The 19,446-nt window shown below is 38.9% G+C and overlaps 1 protein-coding gene across 1 annotated transcript; it reads left to right on the top strand.

The window, feature by feature from the left end:
• Positions 1-301: 301 nt before the first annotated feature.
• Positions 302-1,101, top strand: LOC115812141 (gastrula zinc finger protein XlCGF7.1). Its single transcript, XM_030774628.1, has 2 exons — positions 302-382; positions 481-1,101. Exons 1-2 carry the CDS (start codon positions 302-304, stop codon positions 1,099-1,101), a joined length of 702 nt encoding a protein of 233 aa, XP_030630488.1.
• The last annotated feature ends 18,345 nt before the right edge of the window (positions 1,102-19,446 follow it).

A 19,446-nucleotide genomic window follows, 5' to 3' on the forward strand; every position in this document is an offset into this window, starting at 1 on the left:
GAGAGAGGACAACGACAGTCAAGAGGCACCATCAACTGATGTTCCTGTGGAACAACCGGCCAACCAGAATCATGGTGGGTAGAAGGCAATGATTGTTCTTTGATTAGCAATCAGAGGAAAACAAATCCTGTTGTTTTCTGCCATGGTTCTGTTGTTTTAGGGTTTTGTAATTATTTGTGCATGCAGTGTTCATGCATAACATTTTTCAGATTATGTATAAAAGTTTTTTGAACATCTTCAGATGCCATCCTGTGTTCTCCGGTCAAGCAAGAAGATGACGGGCCTAACCCAGAAACAGTGAATGTTAGCGCTGAGATTCGCCCAGACAAACTGTGTCTGGGTGTGCTTGGAAAAGAACACTGTGCCATTGAGCCTGAAGAAGGTCCACCTCAGCTGGACTCAGAGGAGGCCAGTGTGAGTTCATCACAGACACTCTCTGACTGTCAGGTCTCTCTGGAAGCAGGTGTTCCATTACCACAGGTTGGAGTGCAGGAGTCTATTCCCTGTGTTAAACCAGTACGTTTCCAGCTCAGCCAAAAACCTTTTGACTGCAAACTTCTGCGGCCATGCTCCGTGCAACTGGTGAACCTCCTTGTGATGTCAGGTGCTAGTGGAAGAAAGCCAGACATTCATTGCAGAAAGGGATTCTCCACCCCAAAAGACCTGCGAACCCACCAGGGACTCCACACTGGCCGACGCCTTTGCTGCTTTAGGGAGTGTGGGAATGGCATTTGGAGACTACAAGGTGTCATCTCCCATGGCAGGTCTCTTGCCTGCAAGATCTGTGGTAAAAAATTTAAGCGCAGGAAAATCTTGAGGAGACACGAGCGTTTCCACACCGGAGAGAAACCGTACTCGTGCCCTAAGTGCCACAAGACCTTCGCCTTGAGGAAGAGTCTTCGGAGACACGAGAGGTTCCACACGGGAGAAAGGCCGCACACCTGCAGTCACTGTGGCAAAAGCTTTCGTCTCAGGGACAATCTCAAGGCACATTTGCGTTTTCACACGGGTGAAAAGCCATACGGTTGTACTCTGTGCTCCAAGAGTTTTAGAATCCGTAAGAACCTAGACAAGCACAGACTGATCCATTCTGTACTCTGACTGTTCACAGAGTTCAGTAGCTGATCATCTAAGACTGCTTCAGCTGTCTGTCTCTGACCTCTTAATTCCTACCTCAACCGTGATCCGCATGATATAGCTGGTGTATTGTCTGTAATCGCCAGACTGACAGTATTTGAAATGAAAAAGATGTGGCCCCTGTTTGGATGTATATTTCATCATGGGATTGTTGAAAGCAGTTATTTGATTGCTGCAGTCTTTTCCTTGTACTGCAACTTTAAAAGACGGCACCTTTTTCCTCTTTTGTGCTGACATTTGATTTCAGGACAAGTATAATGGAATGTTCGAAGCTGAGAAGTTGTTTTGACTACTGATATTTGTTTCTCAGGTTTGGTGAGGTTCTTTCTTAGCTACACGCCCATGTTTGTTCATGATTATAAATGTGTAGCAAGTCACATTGGGGGGGGGGGGAAAAAACCGCGTTTGCAAAATCTTTGAAGATTGTTTATCCCACTAAGACAGTTTTTTGCTATTAGAATGTAATAAGCTTCAGTGGCCTTAATAGGCCTTTTCCCATTGAGGACCATTTAGATTCAGATGAGTTAGAATCAGTGAGAGATACTGTATCAGTCAGTGTCCCTGATACATGCACACATACTGTTTCTGAATTGGTGGATGAAGACCCGGTTTTAGCACCTTGTTTGATACACCTCTATTTTTTGTAAGAGGACTCTTGCTGAATTGAGAATTTTTTAATCACGTAACCTTTTAGAAAACATGGGTAAGCAACTAATTAGGATTGCAACCAGTTCATTAATTTTCAAAGCTGCTTATCCTAATTAGGGTCGCGATGTGCTGGAGCCTATCCCAGCGCTCATTGGGCGAAAGGCGGGGAAACGCAGGCAACCAACAATTTGGTTTTTATAACCAATTAACCTGTCATCAGAATTTTGAGTAGTCGACTAATCTAACCATTGTTTTCCTTATTCATATGTACAGACATTGTACGGGCTACTGCCTTACTATTAAACTGAATAGGCCAAAATACTGCCAGGGAAGCTGTGTCGTTGATGTGCTTAATAGTCATTTGGTTGAAGAATGCAACGGTTAGCCACTCAAATGGAGTATCACTAGTGTCAGGAAAGACAGGATACACCAGTATTTCATTGGTTTTTTACTCCACTGAAGAGACTCTGTTTTCCAGTATGTGGTGTAATCCTTCGATAACAGGGCAAGCAATAGTCATTGAGTTGCCGGTTAAAAGCACTAGCACACCATCAGCAAGAGCAGAAAACCTGTCGAGGCACATTGTATTTGAATGTTCATGCATCATTGATCAACTGCTGTGAAGCCCCATCTCCATTTTGCATGCGCTGCACTGTACCAAGCTGATACTTTTGAAGGAGAAAGACCTCCATGCTTTGGACGTTCTGGGCCTTTCCTTCTTTGGTACCTCTCCCTTTCCTAACATTATTCTCAGTTCTGTCTGATTGAGAAGTGTTTTTTTTTTTTCATGGTGCAAAGACAATAGTAGCGATATTGTTCCCAGCGCTTCCTGTACTGTAATGCATTCTGCTGAAAATGAGCTGTGACGTTTCAAGTTAGAGCTTGACCACTAAAAAAATCTGCGTTTATTGTTTTTCATAATTGATGTTGGCGATTTTTTTTTTTTTTTCAACTAATCGTTGCAGCCCTACTAAGAATATCATACTATGACACTGAAATATTTTTTCAACAGTGCACCCGTTTTAGAGGTTATGACCAACCCAAAGGTTGAGCTGAAGAAATGGAACACTACTCAAGGGATGATCCACATTACTTTTTTTTTATTCATCACGGTTGTTGTTGAAAACTGTATTTCGTTTTTTTTACGTATACGTCTTCTAAAGTGGTAACTCCTTCTGGAAGCTCACAGCCACTTCAGAAAAGCTATCAAGGGACCAGAACATAAGACTAAAAGGGCATTAGAGCTTCACCAGTGTGTACTGTCACCCAACATCCACAGCCACATTATCCAAGATTTAGATATTTAGCAAATAAACAGCATATACTTTTTCTGCAAGTTTATCAGTACACAGGCCATATAAAGTATAAGCCGCCCAATGAAGGAAGTAAGGAGAGGTCACTTCTTGTGGGCCCATGACTTAAAATTATTTTGGAAAGGTTGGCAGCTTCTTCAAGCAACTCTTTACACGTTGCCAGCAGCGGCAAGAACCAGGATGATGTTTTTGACAGATTTGGGTGTTAAGCTTCATCTCTGGTGGAGTATTTCTTTAACCACAATTGCCAGTGGCCTCCCAGTGTTTTGCCATGGCCCGGACATTGGAGGTGTACCATAAATACCACTTGCTTACTTTTTACCGTTAGATGACATACTGCTTTTATGTGTAAGATTTGTAAATACGACTGGGAAAACACTGGCCCTATGACATTGTATTTTTTACCTTGTGCTAAGATTTACATATGATCAGTACATAAGAATATGTCCTTTATATGCAAACTAGACTGTTTTGTGCGAACTGGTGACTGTAAACTTTTTATATTGTTCTTAAAGTTTTACTTCTGTATGTAGCCATTTCAGCATTGTTTAAATAAATGGAAACATGTCCCTAGGTCCTGGCTCTGTAAGAATCACTGCTGGGAGATGGAAACTGAGGACTACCATGATGTTACTCTATCCTAAAAGGGTATCCATCAGAGGGTGGAAAATGGTACCTCCTTGACAACAACAAGCAGTTTGTGTATCACAGTAAAAACAAAACCGGAAATCATGTGTTCTCTTTGTTGGGAAAGTACTGAAGATAACACAGCTAACTGAGCAAACTCAGCTTGTTTGTCTAGGTTTGGTTTACTTCACAGAGCCACTCAGCAGAGTTTCCATACCAAAGGCTTGGTAAATACCTCGTTTATCAAATATTACTGTGGTTAACAGCTTTTTCAGCACTGACGTCCTGAACTTTCCAGTCGCTACCAGAATGTGACTGATTACTATGTCACAACAAATATTGAATTGGTACAGCATTTCTATCATAGCTGTTGTTGAGTTTTTACATCTGTTCACGGTTGTGTTTATTTTATTATGTTCACTATGTTCATCATTTGTCATAAGTTTAAGACATTACTTGAAAATCCCCGGTGAATAGATTAATTAAACTATTTAACCTACAGGTCACATAAATGTAAGCCATTCTTCATTTTATGACAAAGAGTTTGAAGTTGAAGTTAAGAGAGGGTCTGAATAAATATAGAATATATTATACATGAGATTCTTTCCTAATAAATGTAATTATTTTTCTGGGACATTACAGTAAGCAGCTCAAATGGGCACTAATAAGCCTACCCTCACATTTCATTCATTAGATCCAAAATGATAGCTCGTAATGTGAACATCTGAACAGAGACTATTTAACAGTTGTGTCTGTATATTCAAATAATTGGGTCACACTGTGCGCAAATTCTGCCTTATGTTTCTCCTTTTGAAACTATAGCTCAGTGGTATAGGTATCTTATGGCAAAAAAAGTAAATGACAAACAAGTGTTCATCATTTCACCTATGATAAAATATCCTGAGTGTAACACTAAACTAATTTGGACAGGAATTCTTGTAATCAATATACTTTTACCTGAAACTTTAATCTGGATCTCTTACAATGTCCTTCAATATCTACATTAATACCCATATCTATTAATATCTATATCAGAAGGATCTGTCTTAGAATTGCATCTTGATAATATAATGGATCTTTTTCCTGTTATGTTTTAATCAGACAATAGCTGTGGTTTATTTATATTGTTCTTAAAGTTTTACTTCTGTATGTAGCCATTTCAGCATTGTTTAAATAAATGGAAACATGTCCCTAGGTCCTGCTGAAAGTGAATATTTACTATGAAAATACAACAGAACTTTTTTTTTGCATTTCATTGAGATTTCTTGTGATGTATGCTCTGTCTTAGTTTTGTCAAGAAATTGTTGGAATAATAACTGTTAGTATGTTGATTGTTCTTAAATGGTTTATCTTACTGCACATATTCTAAGAAGCTATTTGGCAGTTGTAATCAATGAATCACGGCGCTTTGTGATTACGGTATAAATAAGATTTAGGTTATTTATTTACTTTTCTCTGTTGATGATGGCCTGGGTGTGAAAACACCAGTAAAGGATTCCTAATTCCCCCTGTGATAAATACTTTTTTTGAGTCAGGCATACAGCTCTGCTGGAACAGTCATTTCAGATGTACCATACAAAAACTCAACTGGGATTTTATTTGAGTTTTCTAGTGTATGTCGTGTATGTATGTCGGTGTTTTATTATTAATTTAATTAGTTGGAGGTGTTTTGTACATATCTTTGCTATATGCGAGGTAGTAATATGTTGTTTTTTGTAGTAGGGCTAGAGCTGTAAATAAAATGATAATTATGGGTACAAGCAGCAATTGCGGGGGCCAAGCGACTATTAACCACTAGGTGGCGCAAGAAGAGTGGAGCAATTTTTCCACATGAGGAAAAGACATAAACAGCTGTAGAAAATCAACACTTCAGTGAACTCTAGATAGTAACAAACCCTTTTCCTAACCCTCTATTATGTTCAGTGAATAGAGATGTCCCTCTCTCTTTACCCTTTCTGTTTTGACCAAAGCTCCTAATTCTGACCACCTGATGGCTCTGTAAGAATCACTGCTGGGAGATGGAAACTGAGGACTACCATGATGTTACTCTATCCTAAAAGGGTATCCATCAGAGGGTGGAAAATGGTACCTCCTTGACAACAACAAGCAGTTTGTGTATCACAGTAAAAACAAAACCGGAAATCATGTGTTCTCTTAGTTGGGAAAGTACTGAAGATAACACAGCTAACTGAGCAAACTCAGCTTGTTTGTCTAGGTTTGGTTTACTTCACAGAGCCACTCAGCAGAGTTTCCATACCAAAGGCTGGGTAAATACCTCGTTTATCAAATATTACTGTGGTTAACAGCTTTTTCAGCACTGACGTCCTGAACTTTCCAGTCACTACCAGAATGTGACTGATTACTATGTCACAACAAATATTGAATTGGTACAGCATTTCTATCATAGCTATTTTTGAGTTTGTACATCTGTTCACAGTTGTGTTTATTTTATTATGTTCACTATGTTGACTATCATTTGTCATAAGTTTAAGACATTACTTGAAAATCCCTGGTGAATAGATTGATTAAACTATTTAACCTACAGGTCACATAAATGTAAGCCATTCTTCATTTTATGACAAAGAGTTTGAAGTTGAAGTTAAGAGAGGGTCTAAATAAATATAGAATATATTATACATGAGATTCTTTCCTAATAAATGTAATTATTTTTCTGGGACATTACAGTAAGCAGCTCAAATGGGCACTAATAAGCCTACCCTCACATTTCATTCATTAGATCCAGAGTGATAGCTCATAATGTGAACATCTGAACAGAGACTATTTAACAGTTGTGTCTGTATATTCAAATAATCGGGTCACACTGTGCGCAAATTCTGCCTTATGTTTCTCCTTTTGAAACTATAGCTCAGTGGTATAGGTATCTTATGGCAAAAAAAAGTAAATGACAAACAAGTATTATATAAACCTATGATAAAATATCCTGAGTGTAACACTAAACTAATTTGAACAGGAATTCTTGTAATCAATATACTTTTACCTGAAACTTTAATCTGGATCTCTTGCAATGTCCTTCAATATCTACATTAATACCCATATCTATTAATATCTATATCAGAAGGATCTGTCTTAGAATTGCATCTTGATAATATAATGGATCTTTTTCCTGTTATGTTTTAATCAGACAATAGCTGTGGTTATTGTAGTGTTGCCAAGACTTGACAAGTTGGAATAATGAGGGGAAGACGCGGCTCTACATACAGTCAGACTTCTCATGACCCCATGTCTCCATGACAAACTGCATACCACAGGATCTCACGTAACAACACAGAATAGTTTCACTTCCAGAAACTGTATGTTACTATCTTTGATTTCAGAAAAGCAAAACCGCTCGGAAGTGTTTCTCATTTGAAATAAATGGGTTGAGCTAAGCTGTTAAGAATTTGAATGAGCAGTGCTTTGTAATGTATATCCGAAGTCAGACGTCATGGTCAAGGCTTGGCCACACCTTCAAGTCAAATTAGCTTTGATTTTGCTTTCATTTTAAACAGGGAGGAATTCAGCCAGCAAAGAACAACAAGAGCTAAGTTATAAAAAAGGGATCTAAGTATGTAATTACCATATTATTAATGTTCTTTATAGGAGATAAAATCATTTACTTGTCTTTATGTCATGCTAGCTTCATGTAAGCCAGCAACAGAAAAAACTTGACTAATGTGCCCTCTGTTCAAGTGCTGGCTGTAACAAGTCTTACTAAACATTGTTAAATCTTACTAAACATGGTTGTTGTCGCTCTGTTTTAGATGGTGAAGTGATACAGGATGGCAGACCCGTGGGGAAAGCTGAAGCGAATCAAATCCGAGCTGGAAGATAGGTTGACATGTCCTCTTTGTCATGATATCTATCATGAGCCTCACCAGCTCCCGTGTGGACACAGCTTCTGTAAAGTGTGCTTGGAGAACTTGCCACGACTAAACCTATTTTTCATCTGCTCTGAGTGTCGCACTTGCACTTTCTCCTTGCCTTTGTTCAAAAAGTGCTACACGCTCACTCACATCGTTGAGGACTTCCGAAAAACCCTTCAGGTTTGGCATTTTGGTTTATCGTTCGTTTTTTTCCGTCATGGATATGCATGGTTATTACTACTAGATCTCTAAATCGCGACAGGTTTTACAAGCTTAAGCAATGCAGCATTATGTAGTGAGTTTATGAAATACTGGAGAGCATTTTAGAATATGATGAACATTTCATATCAATTTAAGTTGATCAATTCAAGTTGATCTAGATGTACGTAATGTAGCCGTTGTAAGGACTCATTCAAAGGTGACTGCACTGACCGATGTTTTGACCTTGGTAAACTGAATCCAGGCTGAGAGAGCTGCCATAGTCTATTGTGACAGTTGTCTCTCAAGAGCGAATCAGAGGCGGGCAGTGAGGACATGTCTTCAGTGTGAAGCATCACTGTGTGCGTGGCACACTCATCACCATGAGAAGCACCCCGTATTTCACAAACACCTGCTGTTGGAGCCAGCATGCAATTTGAGCCAAATTACGTGCCCTGAACATGCAGAATTGGTCCTGAAGTCCTACTGTCCAGTGTCCAGAAAATACATTTGCAGTATATGCACCGCAGAAAAACAGGAAAGTGACCTCATTAAGCAAAAGATCAATCTCTCGGAGAGTGCTTTTAAGGTGTGAATTTTACTTTTCAAATTTCAGTATAAAATGCTTGGGCTTACCTGTACCTGTACCTGACAACATCATGCAAGCTCATTGACTTTATTGAATCAATCAATGTAACATTTACATAATTTTTGTTTGTGTCAAGCTGTGTATTTACATAATGTTTTCATGTAAATTGAGCAGTTGCATTGCATAATGTAGAGTGCTTGGGCTTTCAGGCAAAGCGGTCTCTGAACATGATAAGCCAAATTTTTGCTGGATCCTCTTTACGTATGTTTAGGTGATTAAATGAACCCCTATACAGCAGAGGGATGCTGTCATTAGTATGAGGAGCTAATAGGTGGCATACAACTTTTGTCGGTTTTTTTACCTGTCTGTCTCTCTGTCGCTCTCTCTCTCTCTCTTTCTTTCTCTTGCTGTGCCACTTCCTTTCTGTGCATGTCTTTTGTAGAAAAATATGGAGAACTCTTCTATAGTGTTTGAGAAACGGGTGCAGTTTTCTGTGGATTCATTCAGGGATCTGAGAAATGATGTTAAAGACAATGTAAGTTCTCAGTGACAAATGGAATTTCCCTGCAGTGTCGTATTTACTGCAAACCAGTGTGGCGGGTGTGTAAAACTTAACTCAGACTCGTAATACCCAAAGTTCACAGCAACCTTACGTAAGAGAACATGCCTCTCAATTATTATGTGTTTTGAATTTACTGTAAACCAGGCCAAAGATAGTACAAGATGATAATAAAACATATCACAAGTTCTCAGAAGTCAGTGATGTCTGTGGAATTTTTTATTATGCCTGTAAAGACACTGGGAGTATTTCTTTACCTTAAGACATGTTTTTGTTTTGGTGCCACAGACACAAAGGGGGCAATCAGTAGGCAGCGGCTCCAATTTTAATTTCATTAATCTAATACTGCTTCTCCTGGGATTAATCGTCAGTATTCATGGTAAGTCACACATCAGTAATGCGACTCCTGTTGTCTTCTGTATAAAACTTAGTGAGTAACATGCCAGAGAGTCACTACAGTTATATTCTTCATGGTCCTGCCAGGGAGTTATTGATTTATTATGAAACTAGGTCACTGGATCATTTAGGTTAGTTTACATGCCTTTGGTGTTATACAACAACATGAGAGATTTGCTACTGCACTTTTAATGTTGTGTTTCTTGTTTCCCCCTAAATAGTTCACATTCTCTTCCAGAGCACTGTATATAATGTTGACTTTGTGTAGTGTTAAAGACAACATTGCATAACATACTTTAATGGAGAAATTTAGACACGCAGTGTTATCTCTCATCTAAATGGCATTAGGATATTGTGGAGACCAAATTAGGCCAGAGAAAGTACCATAAGAAACAAGGTGTGTAAAGGAAGTATCAGGTCCATTTAATTTTCCTTTGGTAGCTGAATGTGTTTTTGTTGTGTCATAAATATGTTTTTGTTTGCACAGCACTGGACCGTTACAGGAAGTATCATAACCTCCACAGCACAATCCAAAATCAGAAGTCACATCTTCAGAACATCTTCTCTCATTTATCTGGTGAGAGGCAATGTCACATAAAATGTATATGCAATTTTATGTAAAAAAAATATACCTGTAGTTATAAATGCACTCCTGTTTGAGCAATCGCATCATTTTTGAAACATAACTCATAACACATTTTGTAAGCTAACCATGTGATATGATATTATTTAAGTCAGAAATTTATTGGATGGAAGACATATCGATTGATTAGAATTTGTCATCACTAATCATCATAATTTTTTGGGAAAAAAAGAGTTTATATATGCTGATATGTGCTTAATAAGCTGTTTTTGTTTCCTAGATAGAGAATGTTTTCTCCTGTCGCAGGGATACAGTGGAGCACAGTGCAAGACCCGAGAGTGTAAGCTGTCAATTTCTGCGCACTGTTGCAATTGTAGTGTTCATTTATCTCTTTTTCATGTCTTTTCTGTTTCTTTAAAGAAGATGGAATTTACAGCACCATATTTTAACGAATTGTTTTACACGTCAAATGAAAGCCTGTGCAATTCTATACATACGTGTATTCATGTGAGTGTTATATTTTTTTCACTTTTTTTTTTTTTTTTTTTACGTACTTCTCCCTTAGTGATAAACGTCGTCACTCTGGACCTTGATTCAGCGAGTCCTTTTCTGAAAGTGTCTCCTGATCTTCACTCTGTAGAGCGAGTGAAGGAAAAACAGCCTTTGCCAGTTCATCGCTCCCGCTTCACCCAAACTCCGCAGGTCCTGAGCATCCAGTGTTTCTCCTCTGGGCGTCTCTACTGGGAGATAGAGACAGAGGGCTACTGGGATGTTGCTGTGTCCTACAAAAGAATCCAGCGGAGGCTGAAGGATTTCTTCGGCCGCAACCAGAATTCCTGGAGTCTTACACACAAAGGCGAGGGTACCCTTCTGGTGTCCCACAACAGGAAAGAATGGACACTTTCCCGGTCCTTGCGATACAGCCGAGTTGCTGTAGCCGTCGATTTTCAGAGAGGAACAATCAGCTTTTCTGAAGTTGGCAGAAAACTCGGTCTTCTGTATGAATTCAGAGCTAATTTAACTCAGCCTGTTTGCCTAGGGTTTGGCCTGTACAGGTCAGACCCACCCAGCAGAGTCTCCATAGTAAAGACCTCTTTCTCTTAGGGTTGTGACAAACAATCCGCTTCTTTAAGTATTTTGTGAGTTTGGGTATTTTGAGGTTTTGGAAGGGAGCTTTTAAATGTCGACACATTTTTTCCCCCTCTAAAACCCTTAGACACTGCTGGAGGTCATGTGCACCGAAAATCAGTTAGTGTATGGCTTTTGTGTCGGAGAGGTTAGCTGGTTGAATATATATTATTAAATTGTGAGGAGAGCTGCAAGAGTTTTAACTTACCTGCACTTTTCAGTTAGTATCAGTTTAGTTCAAAGCGTAATTTAATCTTAATTGTTGGTATCTGCATATGTTGTACCTATTAGATTTCAGCAATAAAAAACACTCAAACGGCCTGTAGTGGTATTTCTCTTGTTGTAATTTTTACTTTTTCCCTATGTTTTACAGCCTTGTTTATGATAGATTAGGCAGATTAGGATGCCATACCTCAGATAAGGTGCTACACTTATCCTCTTTAAAAGACTAACCAGTGCAATATATCTTAGATCTGATCGATGCTGCTGTGCCATTGGTGATTGGTCTATGTACTTTAATCATACAATACTATACCTCTTATTGTCTGTCATCTTTAAAATCTAATCCAATCTGTACTTGACCTACTGTGTGCATTCACAGTTGCCAAACAGAAGTGATACACAATAAAATATATTTTTTTAAATGGATCCATCTGTGTCAATTGCCTGTGTACGTTTAGGATCACTTGTTCTCAAAGAGACGGGTATTTCACAGACAGGTCTTTCATCTGTGCACACTGAACCATAAACACACCTCAGATCTTAACCATGGCTGTTTTAAACAATTAAAAGATGGACCACAAATATAAGTCTTACTACCATATTTATAATATCACAAAACTTTTGAAAGTCTCTGAACAAACTTTTTATGAAGACTCAAAAAAACCTCAAACATAGCAATACAAAGAAACTAAAAAGTCTGACTAATTGCTAGATTGATATACTATAGATTTATATTTATGCTGAAGATTCATATGCACTGTTTGATTTTCTCTACATAATGTGGCATCCAGACCAAACAAGTTGAGAGTCCTAAAGTGTCTATGGAACAGACACACAGATGCACCACAGAAAAACAGCAGAAAATGCCAGTCTCTAGTGTTACTTGTGTTATGATAGTTAAACAAATTCTTAATAATGTTAAGAAAACTGCATAGAGAAAGAGCTAGCTGTATTTCAACATCCATTAGCAGCTAATGTAAGATCCAAACCTTGACATGTTACACCTTATATCGTAAGTCTGTGTTTAACGCTGAAGAGCTGAAAGATAAGCTTTGACAGAATGTGAGTTTTGCTGACTCAACACCATCATTGCGCTTCTCGGAAAACTACACCATCATCTCGACGCACAAAGAATACAGTGAATTTATGCGACAGAATAAATTTACTATAAACCAGGGCAGAACTGTGATAACACAGCTTTCCAGAGGTGAAGGAATTTATGTTATCTCATAAAGGCACTGATCCATCTTTGTCTTATGGCTCTTTTGTATTTGTGGCGGCGTCACAAGACAGCTCTACAGCTGTTTTAGAGCAAAACTGTTGTTCTTCCTTATTATTAAGTAAGGTAAGTCATGCATTAACAATGTCTTTACTGTTACCCCGGAATGGCACAATGCTTCCTCACACCAAGTTATTACTGTTTTTTTTTTTTTTTATGAAAAGAAATGTATGAAACTAGGTCCCTATCCTTAGATACACACAAAAGAAAGTCTGAATTACCTCTCGCTCGTTCGCCATTGGTAAGGGTTGAACAATAGAGGCAGGGCTCTAAATTCAGCTTTCACTTTCTCTTATTTCTACAGTCTTACAGAGTTCATACAGAAGGCTGAGTCTACGACATTCAAGAATCAGTGAACGATTATTTTCTATTTATTTGTTTCGTTAGAAAGTTTTACCTCTCGACAAAAGGTTGGGGTTGACTAAAACCAGCCACCCTGATTACCTTTCCCAGAGTTAGGATTGCAGATTCTTTTTTTTTTTAATACCTGAGGATCTAAAGTCTTGAAACCTGAGATCACTGTTCACAAGCAGCTATATCAGACTGAAGAGGACAAAAGCTGGAGAATATGTCTGAGGGGAAAGAATCCGTGACAAGCCGATTAAGGAGCATTCTGACATGCCCACTGTGCCAGAACATCTACAGTGAACCTCGTCTGCTACGCTGTGGACACACCATCTGTAAGGAATGTCAGGAAAACATGCTGCGCTTTGGTCCAGTGGACAACATGTTCAGTTGCCCTGAATGCAGAGCTTCCTTTGGCCCCGAACTGAACGTCAGCAATTGCTATGCACTGAGCAACATCACAGAGGACGTCAAGAAGTCTTTTCAGGTTTTTTGGGGTTTTTTTTTTTTGATGAAAACTTAAAAGCAATGCTTAGTGGATTTTCATGCCACAGCTATCATATTTCTCTTAGAAATCCCAATGAATTAATATCCTGTATTAGTGCATTATTAGGTTTTACAAAATCTCATTTTAAGGTTAAATGTTCATACTAGTTCTTCTTGTTCTTGTACTATTATGATGTGGAGAAAGGAAATGCTATAGTTCCCTGTTTGGAGAATAAAATGTAAAGAGCAAGTATATATATATATTTTTATCATTGTTCTATATAACACAGCAGAACACACTGGCATTTGACTATCGCAGAAGTAAGAGAAACAAAATGAATGTGAAAAAAATGGAAAGTACATCATTTTTTTTGTGTTGCAGGGCAACCAAGCTACTGAGCTGATGTGTGATTTGTGCCCTGACAGTGTGAAGGCGGGGCAAAGACAAGCAGTGAGACAATGCCTAAAGTGCACCGTGCTGCTGTGTGAAGGGCATGTACGCATCCACCAGGAGCGGATGGTGTTTCAGGAGCACAAACTGGTCAAGCCTCAGGAGAATCTGGATCAAATAATATGTCTTGAACACAAAGAACTCGTGCTGAAATACCTCTGTCCTGAGACTGAAACATACACTTGCCGTGTGTGTGACTCAAAAAAAAAGCAGGATGAGAAAGTGAGAGAACACATGGCTAAAACCGACCTCATGGAGACAAGACTCGAGGTGCTGCTGTAGTTTTTTTTCCGGTTCAGTTACAAAAAACCGAAACAGCATAAATGTTGTTCTTAGTACAAACTTTAAATAGGTTTGTCTGTATGGGAATGCCGCTTGAAGAAAAACTCCCTAGATTTTTGAATGACTTCCAGAAAATGTACCAGACAAACTGGTTTCTCATGTCTGTCAGAACTACATTCCCATAAAAAAAACACCTCTAGTCAACATTAAAACCTGACATAACCCACACTATTTTTATCAACCTTGTCTTTTTTACAGAGTTGTATGGAAACCCACTTTGAGAGCCTGCAAGTGAAGCTTAAGGACTCAATGAGAATTGTTCAGGAGCTCTGGGAAGACTTTGTGAGCAGTGTGCAAAACCACATCATACACAGAATTCAGTGTGTGTCAGTCAGCCACACTCAGAGAGCCTGGAGTAAAGATGAGACACATGTTTTCCACACTAAATCTAACTATATCATTTCCTTTAACGAGCAGTGCATATTCTATATTACAGTAGTACTTAAAGTTGTATAATATATATTATGGTATAATTATCTGTATGTCAGGAAAAAGTACCTCTGCACAGTAATGTTGGTTGATTGATATTGTTATTGCAAAATTAAGACAACAGTGTTGAATGAAAAACTTTAACCCCAGGACACCTTTCTACATTTTGTTTCTTTATAGCAAAAAGAAAAGGCACGGAAGAAGCCGTCAAAATACTCCAAATTAAGAAATATACTTTTGTTTTTAATCTTTTCTCTTTGTCTCGTCACCATGCTTTATGGTGAGTGTAATATGGACAGCTTTTGACATCTAAATGACATGTAACTCACTGCTGGCTTGTTCCAGTTATCTTTTTTTCACACATAAGCAATCTATATGTAATGGAAATATTAGATCATCATATCTGATTTACTTTTGCATCTGTCCAGTGCAACTTTCCTCTACAGAGAAAGTTTCACTATCACACAAATTAGAGGATCAGCTGACTCAGCGGTATGACCTCTACATGAAAATGGCAGGTAAGTGGTGACAATGGTGTGTGTTTGTGTGTGTGTGTGTGTGTGTGTGTGTCTGTGTGTGTGTGTGAAACTGTATGGATGTGAGTATGTGTGGGTGTGAGTGAGTGTGTGTGTGTGTTAAAGGGAGACAGAGCAAGACGCTTTTGAACCCCGATTATGTTATGCCTAATCCGAATACAGATTTCTCGTAGAATCGTATATTTTTGTGTTATTTTTTCACTGGTAAAGTTCTGAAAACGCTAGAGGCAGCTGTGTCATATATTATCATTACATCTAATAAAATCTGTGTTCATAATATGCAGATAAATCACAAAGATACGAGGAAATGCACCTCATAAAACCAGAAGGTAAGTCACACTTCACTGATCTACCTTATAAACGTACAGTGTACACAGTTCATGTTTTATATCATTTATCAATGTAAATTTTTTACTTAGGGGAAAGTACAGGCAAACTTTTCTTAAGAATTAGTTTTAATAATTTCACTTGATTCGATGTTGATTTACACTCTTTGGGTTTCAGATGTTAGTTCTCTCGCCACGCTGGACATGAATTCAACGAGCCCTTTCCTCAGAGTATCTCCCGACCTCCTGTCGGTTGAACGCACACAGCACAAACTCTCCCTCCCAGACCATCCCTCCCGCTTTGACAAAGCTCCCCAAGTCCTCACCACTCCGTGCTTTTCCCAGGGGAGTCACTACTGGAAAGTGGAGGCTGAAGGTTACTGGGACATTGCCGTCTCCTACGAGAACATCAAACGGAAGGGGGACGGTACGTTCTTTGGCAACAATGAGGAATCGTGGAGCCTTACTCGCACCGATAAAGGCGACCTGTTTGTGTACCACAACAAAACGAAAACGAAAGTCTCCACCAGCAGGATGGCCAAACACGTAGCCGTGGCTGTTGACTTCCCGAAAAGCACCATTACCTTCTCGGTGGTTGAGAACAAGGCATTTCCCCTGTATGAGTTCACGGCTCAGCTGACCCAGCCTGTCTGTCTGGGTTTCGGCCTATACCGCACAGATCCCCCCAGCAGAGCGTCTGTACTGATAACACGGTAGACAGCATGTGCCTCTGTGAAACCTCACTGTGAGGAACCGAAACTTGATGAGACACTTGAATATGATCTGTGACCTGTAAAACCACAGTCAATGTCAAGGGCTAACAACATCAATCTGTGTAATAACTGACCACATTTTACGCGATATGGGAAAACCGGGGTGGGGTGGGGTGGGGTGGGGTGGGGGGGAGGGGGGGGGGGGGTCTGGCAAAACAGTCACATGCTGTATAACCTTTTGTTGTTCATTTAAAATGATTTTGGGATTTTGTGCAATTGCTAAAAGAAAAGGAATCGCAACGGGTTGTCTCTTATTTAGTTTGAGGAACCAGGAACAAGAGTTTGAAAATCTGAAATCTTAGCAAATAAATTGCAAATTGTGCAAAGGATTACATATAACTCTTAAGACAGGGTTTTCTGACAATGTATATCTGTTGATTCTACATATCAGTGAATGGTGGTGTCCAAAGCAAGATATATTACTCTTGCCAGGAAAGTTTAATTCTTTCATGATTTGTTACACAAATTGTTCAAACAGTCACCAAATGTAAGCATGTCATGGGGAGTTCCAGTGGAATTAGCTCATTGTCTCCAGACGTCCTCTGACCGACTATTTCAGAGGAGTGTCTGATAATGAACTGCATACCACAAACACGTCAGTGAACAGCAATTGATAGTTCCACTTTTGGGAAATGTACATTGTTATCTGACAAAGAACAATAAGCATGAGGAACTATCTATTATTAACTGAATCATAGCTTCGTCATAGCTTGGGTTTGACATGCATGGACTCATCAGCATATGTATTTGGTTTGCCGCATGGAATAAATGCACCTGACACAGAAGATACGAGTCCTTTCAAGGCCGGCATCACTTCTGTCTTTCATTTTTTGTTGTACTCAGGGAGGAACAGGCTCAGGACAAGGATGATCCAAGGAATGAAAACTAAGCAAAGAGCCCTGTGATTGTACGAGACAAACATTTTCCCCGTATTTTATTTCACGTGATTGTCTGCTGTCACGGTGGTTTGCATCTTCTTCTGTATAGCACTTTATTATATGTATGATTTGCCCCTGCAGATTTTTGTACTTTAAATGACTTACGCTGCAAATCCATGGGGGAAATAAGTAACACACAATTTGAAAGCAATATTGACATGACCTGTGTGTCTGGACATGCACAATAAATCTTTCCAGCTTGTCACTGTGTACCTGGGAGATTTATCCTGACTGCTCCACTGTGTCAAGCTCTCCCCTGGTTCACCTCCCCTTGTTCTCAAGGAGTGATCCACATCCTGTCATGCTGTTCAGGACTTTTGAAAAAGTTTAGCATTTTTTACTGAACTTTTCTAAATAACACTTTTAGATGAATTGTATTGTCTTCTAATATCACGCTTTGCATAAATTATTTCCAAAATGCCGAATGAAATGATTGAGCAACATTCCATTGTGTTCAAAAGGTCTAAGCAGCAAAAAAAAAAATAGAAAAGAAAAAAAGGAAACAATCTCAAAAAATTAAAAAATAAAATATGTAAAATATGTAAATATGTTGTGATTGTTTATTTATACATGTGGTTCTGACTGTACATATATATGTGATTTAAATATGTGACTTTGTGATTAGCTCACCGCTGAACCGGAGGAAAGGTGCCCTAAATTCTGTAATGCGTGCCAGTCACTACAGACTACATGTACCTGATGATAATGTAATATTCACATATTTAAAAGCACTACAGTTTTTTACGATTGTTTACACACTAGAATTAAAAATAACACACCGTTAAACCTGACACTCAAGGAGCAAAACCTCAGCCCAGATCTGCACAACTATAAGCACATTCTCAGCCTCACACTTTTTGCAAAACACTATACACGCTTCTCTACATTAGACACAGAAATCTAACATGATGTAACTTCTTTGCCATTACAAGGCACTGCCTTTCAAAATACAACACCTGTGAACCAACTGATCAAACAGGGCCGTCAGGTGTACAGACACCAAGGTGCTTAACTGTAAACTCACCAGTCTGGCGTAAACACTATAAAAAAGGCAACAGATGAGTTTACCTGTCTTCAACAAAAATGGAAGGTAGCGTTACAGTAAGAGGAGGAGGAAGAGGGAGAGTGAGGATGAGAGGGGGAGCCTTGGAGGAAGAGGGGCAGTGAGAGGGAGAGGAAGAGGAAGAGGCAGAAGCAAACCTGGAGGAGGACATGGACAAAGAAGACGAGGACCAAATTTATCAGATGACATTCAAGGAACATTGGTTGACCATGTTGTAAACCATGGGTTGACATTGAGAGAGATGAGAGAGGACAGAGCCTGTGATGTGGACGAAGGGGTTTTTTTTTCAGTTCATGCTTTCTTTTTTGACTCCATAAATGTTTTTGCTGTGTTTATGGTATGTACTATATTCTATTTAGAATATGTTCTGTTCTGATTTTCAGTGCAAAATGCAACCATTGGAAATGCATGCATGTATTGACTGATTTTCCATGTGGAGAGAAATAAACATTTTTATCAGTGTACAGTACTAGCCTTGTGTGGTGTGTATGGTCAATATATTCATCGACTTCACTCTAACAGTATCTCTGAAAAACTCAACCCAGAATATATCATCAGAAAATTAGAAATGTTAAAAGCGTTTTAGACTGAGCACAGCTGTGTGTGACTGGTTCAAACAGAATCAGGTTGTATGAACCATGTGCGTGCCATATGTTGACTAAATTGGGTTTTTATAAATTATTGTGTAGTTTTGAATGAAAAGTGTTTCATTTTGCGAAAGATCTGAGGTGTTCTGCCAGTAGTGTGTCTGGTTTTGTGAATTGTGCGTAGTGTTTTGACAAAATGAGCTCTGTTTTCAAAATTGTACACCATCGTTGTACTTCTCAGAAAACCACACAATAATCTTGATACACAGAGAGTACAGTGAACTATAAAATGAATTTACTGTAAACCAGGGCTGAACTCTAGTAACAAAGCTTTCCAGAAGTAATGGAATTTATGTTATCTCATAGACGCCCTGATCTGTCCTTGACTCTGTTGTACTTGTGCCAAAGTTACAAAGCAGCTATACAGCTGTTTTACTGTAATACTGTTTTCTTTCTGGCTCCTCAACAGTTAAGATCAGTCACAAATTAACAGCATGTTTACTGTAACCTCTGGCACAAAAACTGGCACTTGTGGCACAATGATTGAAACCACTTACTCGTGTAGCCTATTTATTGACCAGGTATGCTAAACCATAAACACACTGTTTGCTTTACACTAAGTTTGAAA

This window comes from Chanos chanos, chromosome 5 (genome assembly GCF_902362185.1).
Source record: "Chanos chanos chromosome 5, fChaCha1.1, whole genome shotgun sequence".
Classification (NCBI taxonomy): domain Eukaryota; kingdom Metazoa; phylum Chordata; class Actinopteri; order Gonorynchiformes; family Chanidae; genus Chanos; species Chanos chanos.

Bases quoted from the DNA above. Each gene is read 5' to 3' on its own strand.
- LOC115812141 (XM_030774628.1), top strand. From the start codon at position 302: ATGTTAGCGCTGAGATTCGCCCAGACAAACTGTGTCTGGGTGTGCTTG. The intron at 383-480 runs GTCCACCTCAGC...CCATTACCACAG, and splicing joins TGCCATTGAGCCTGAAGAAG to GTTGGAGTGCAGGAGTCTAT.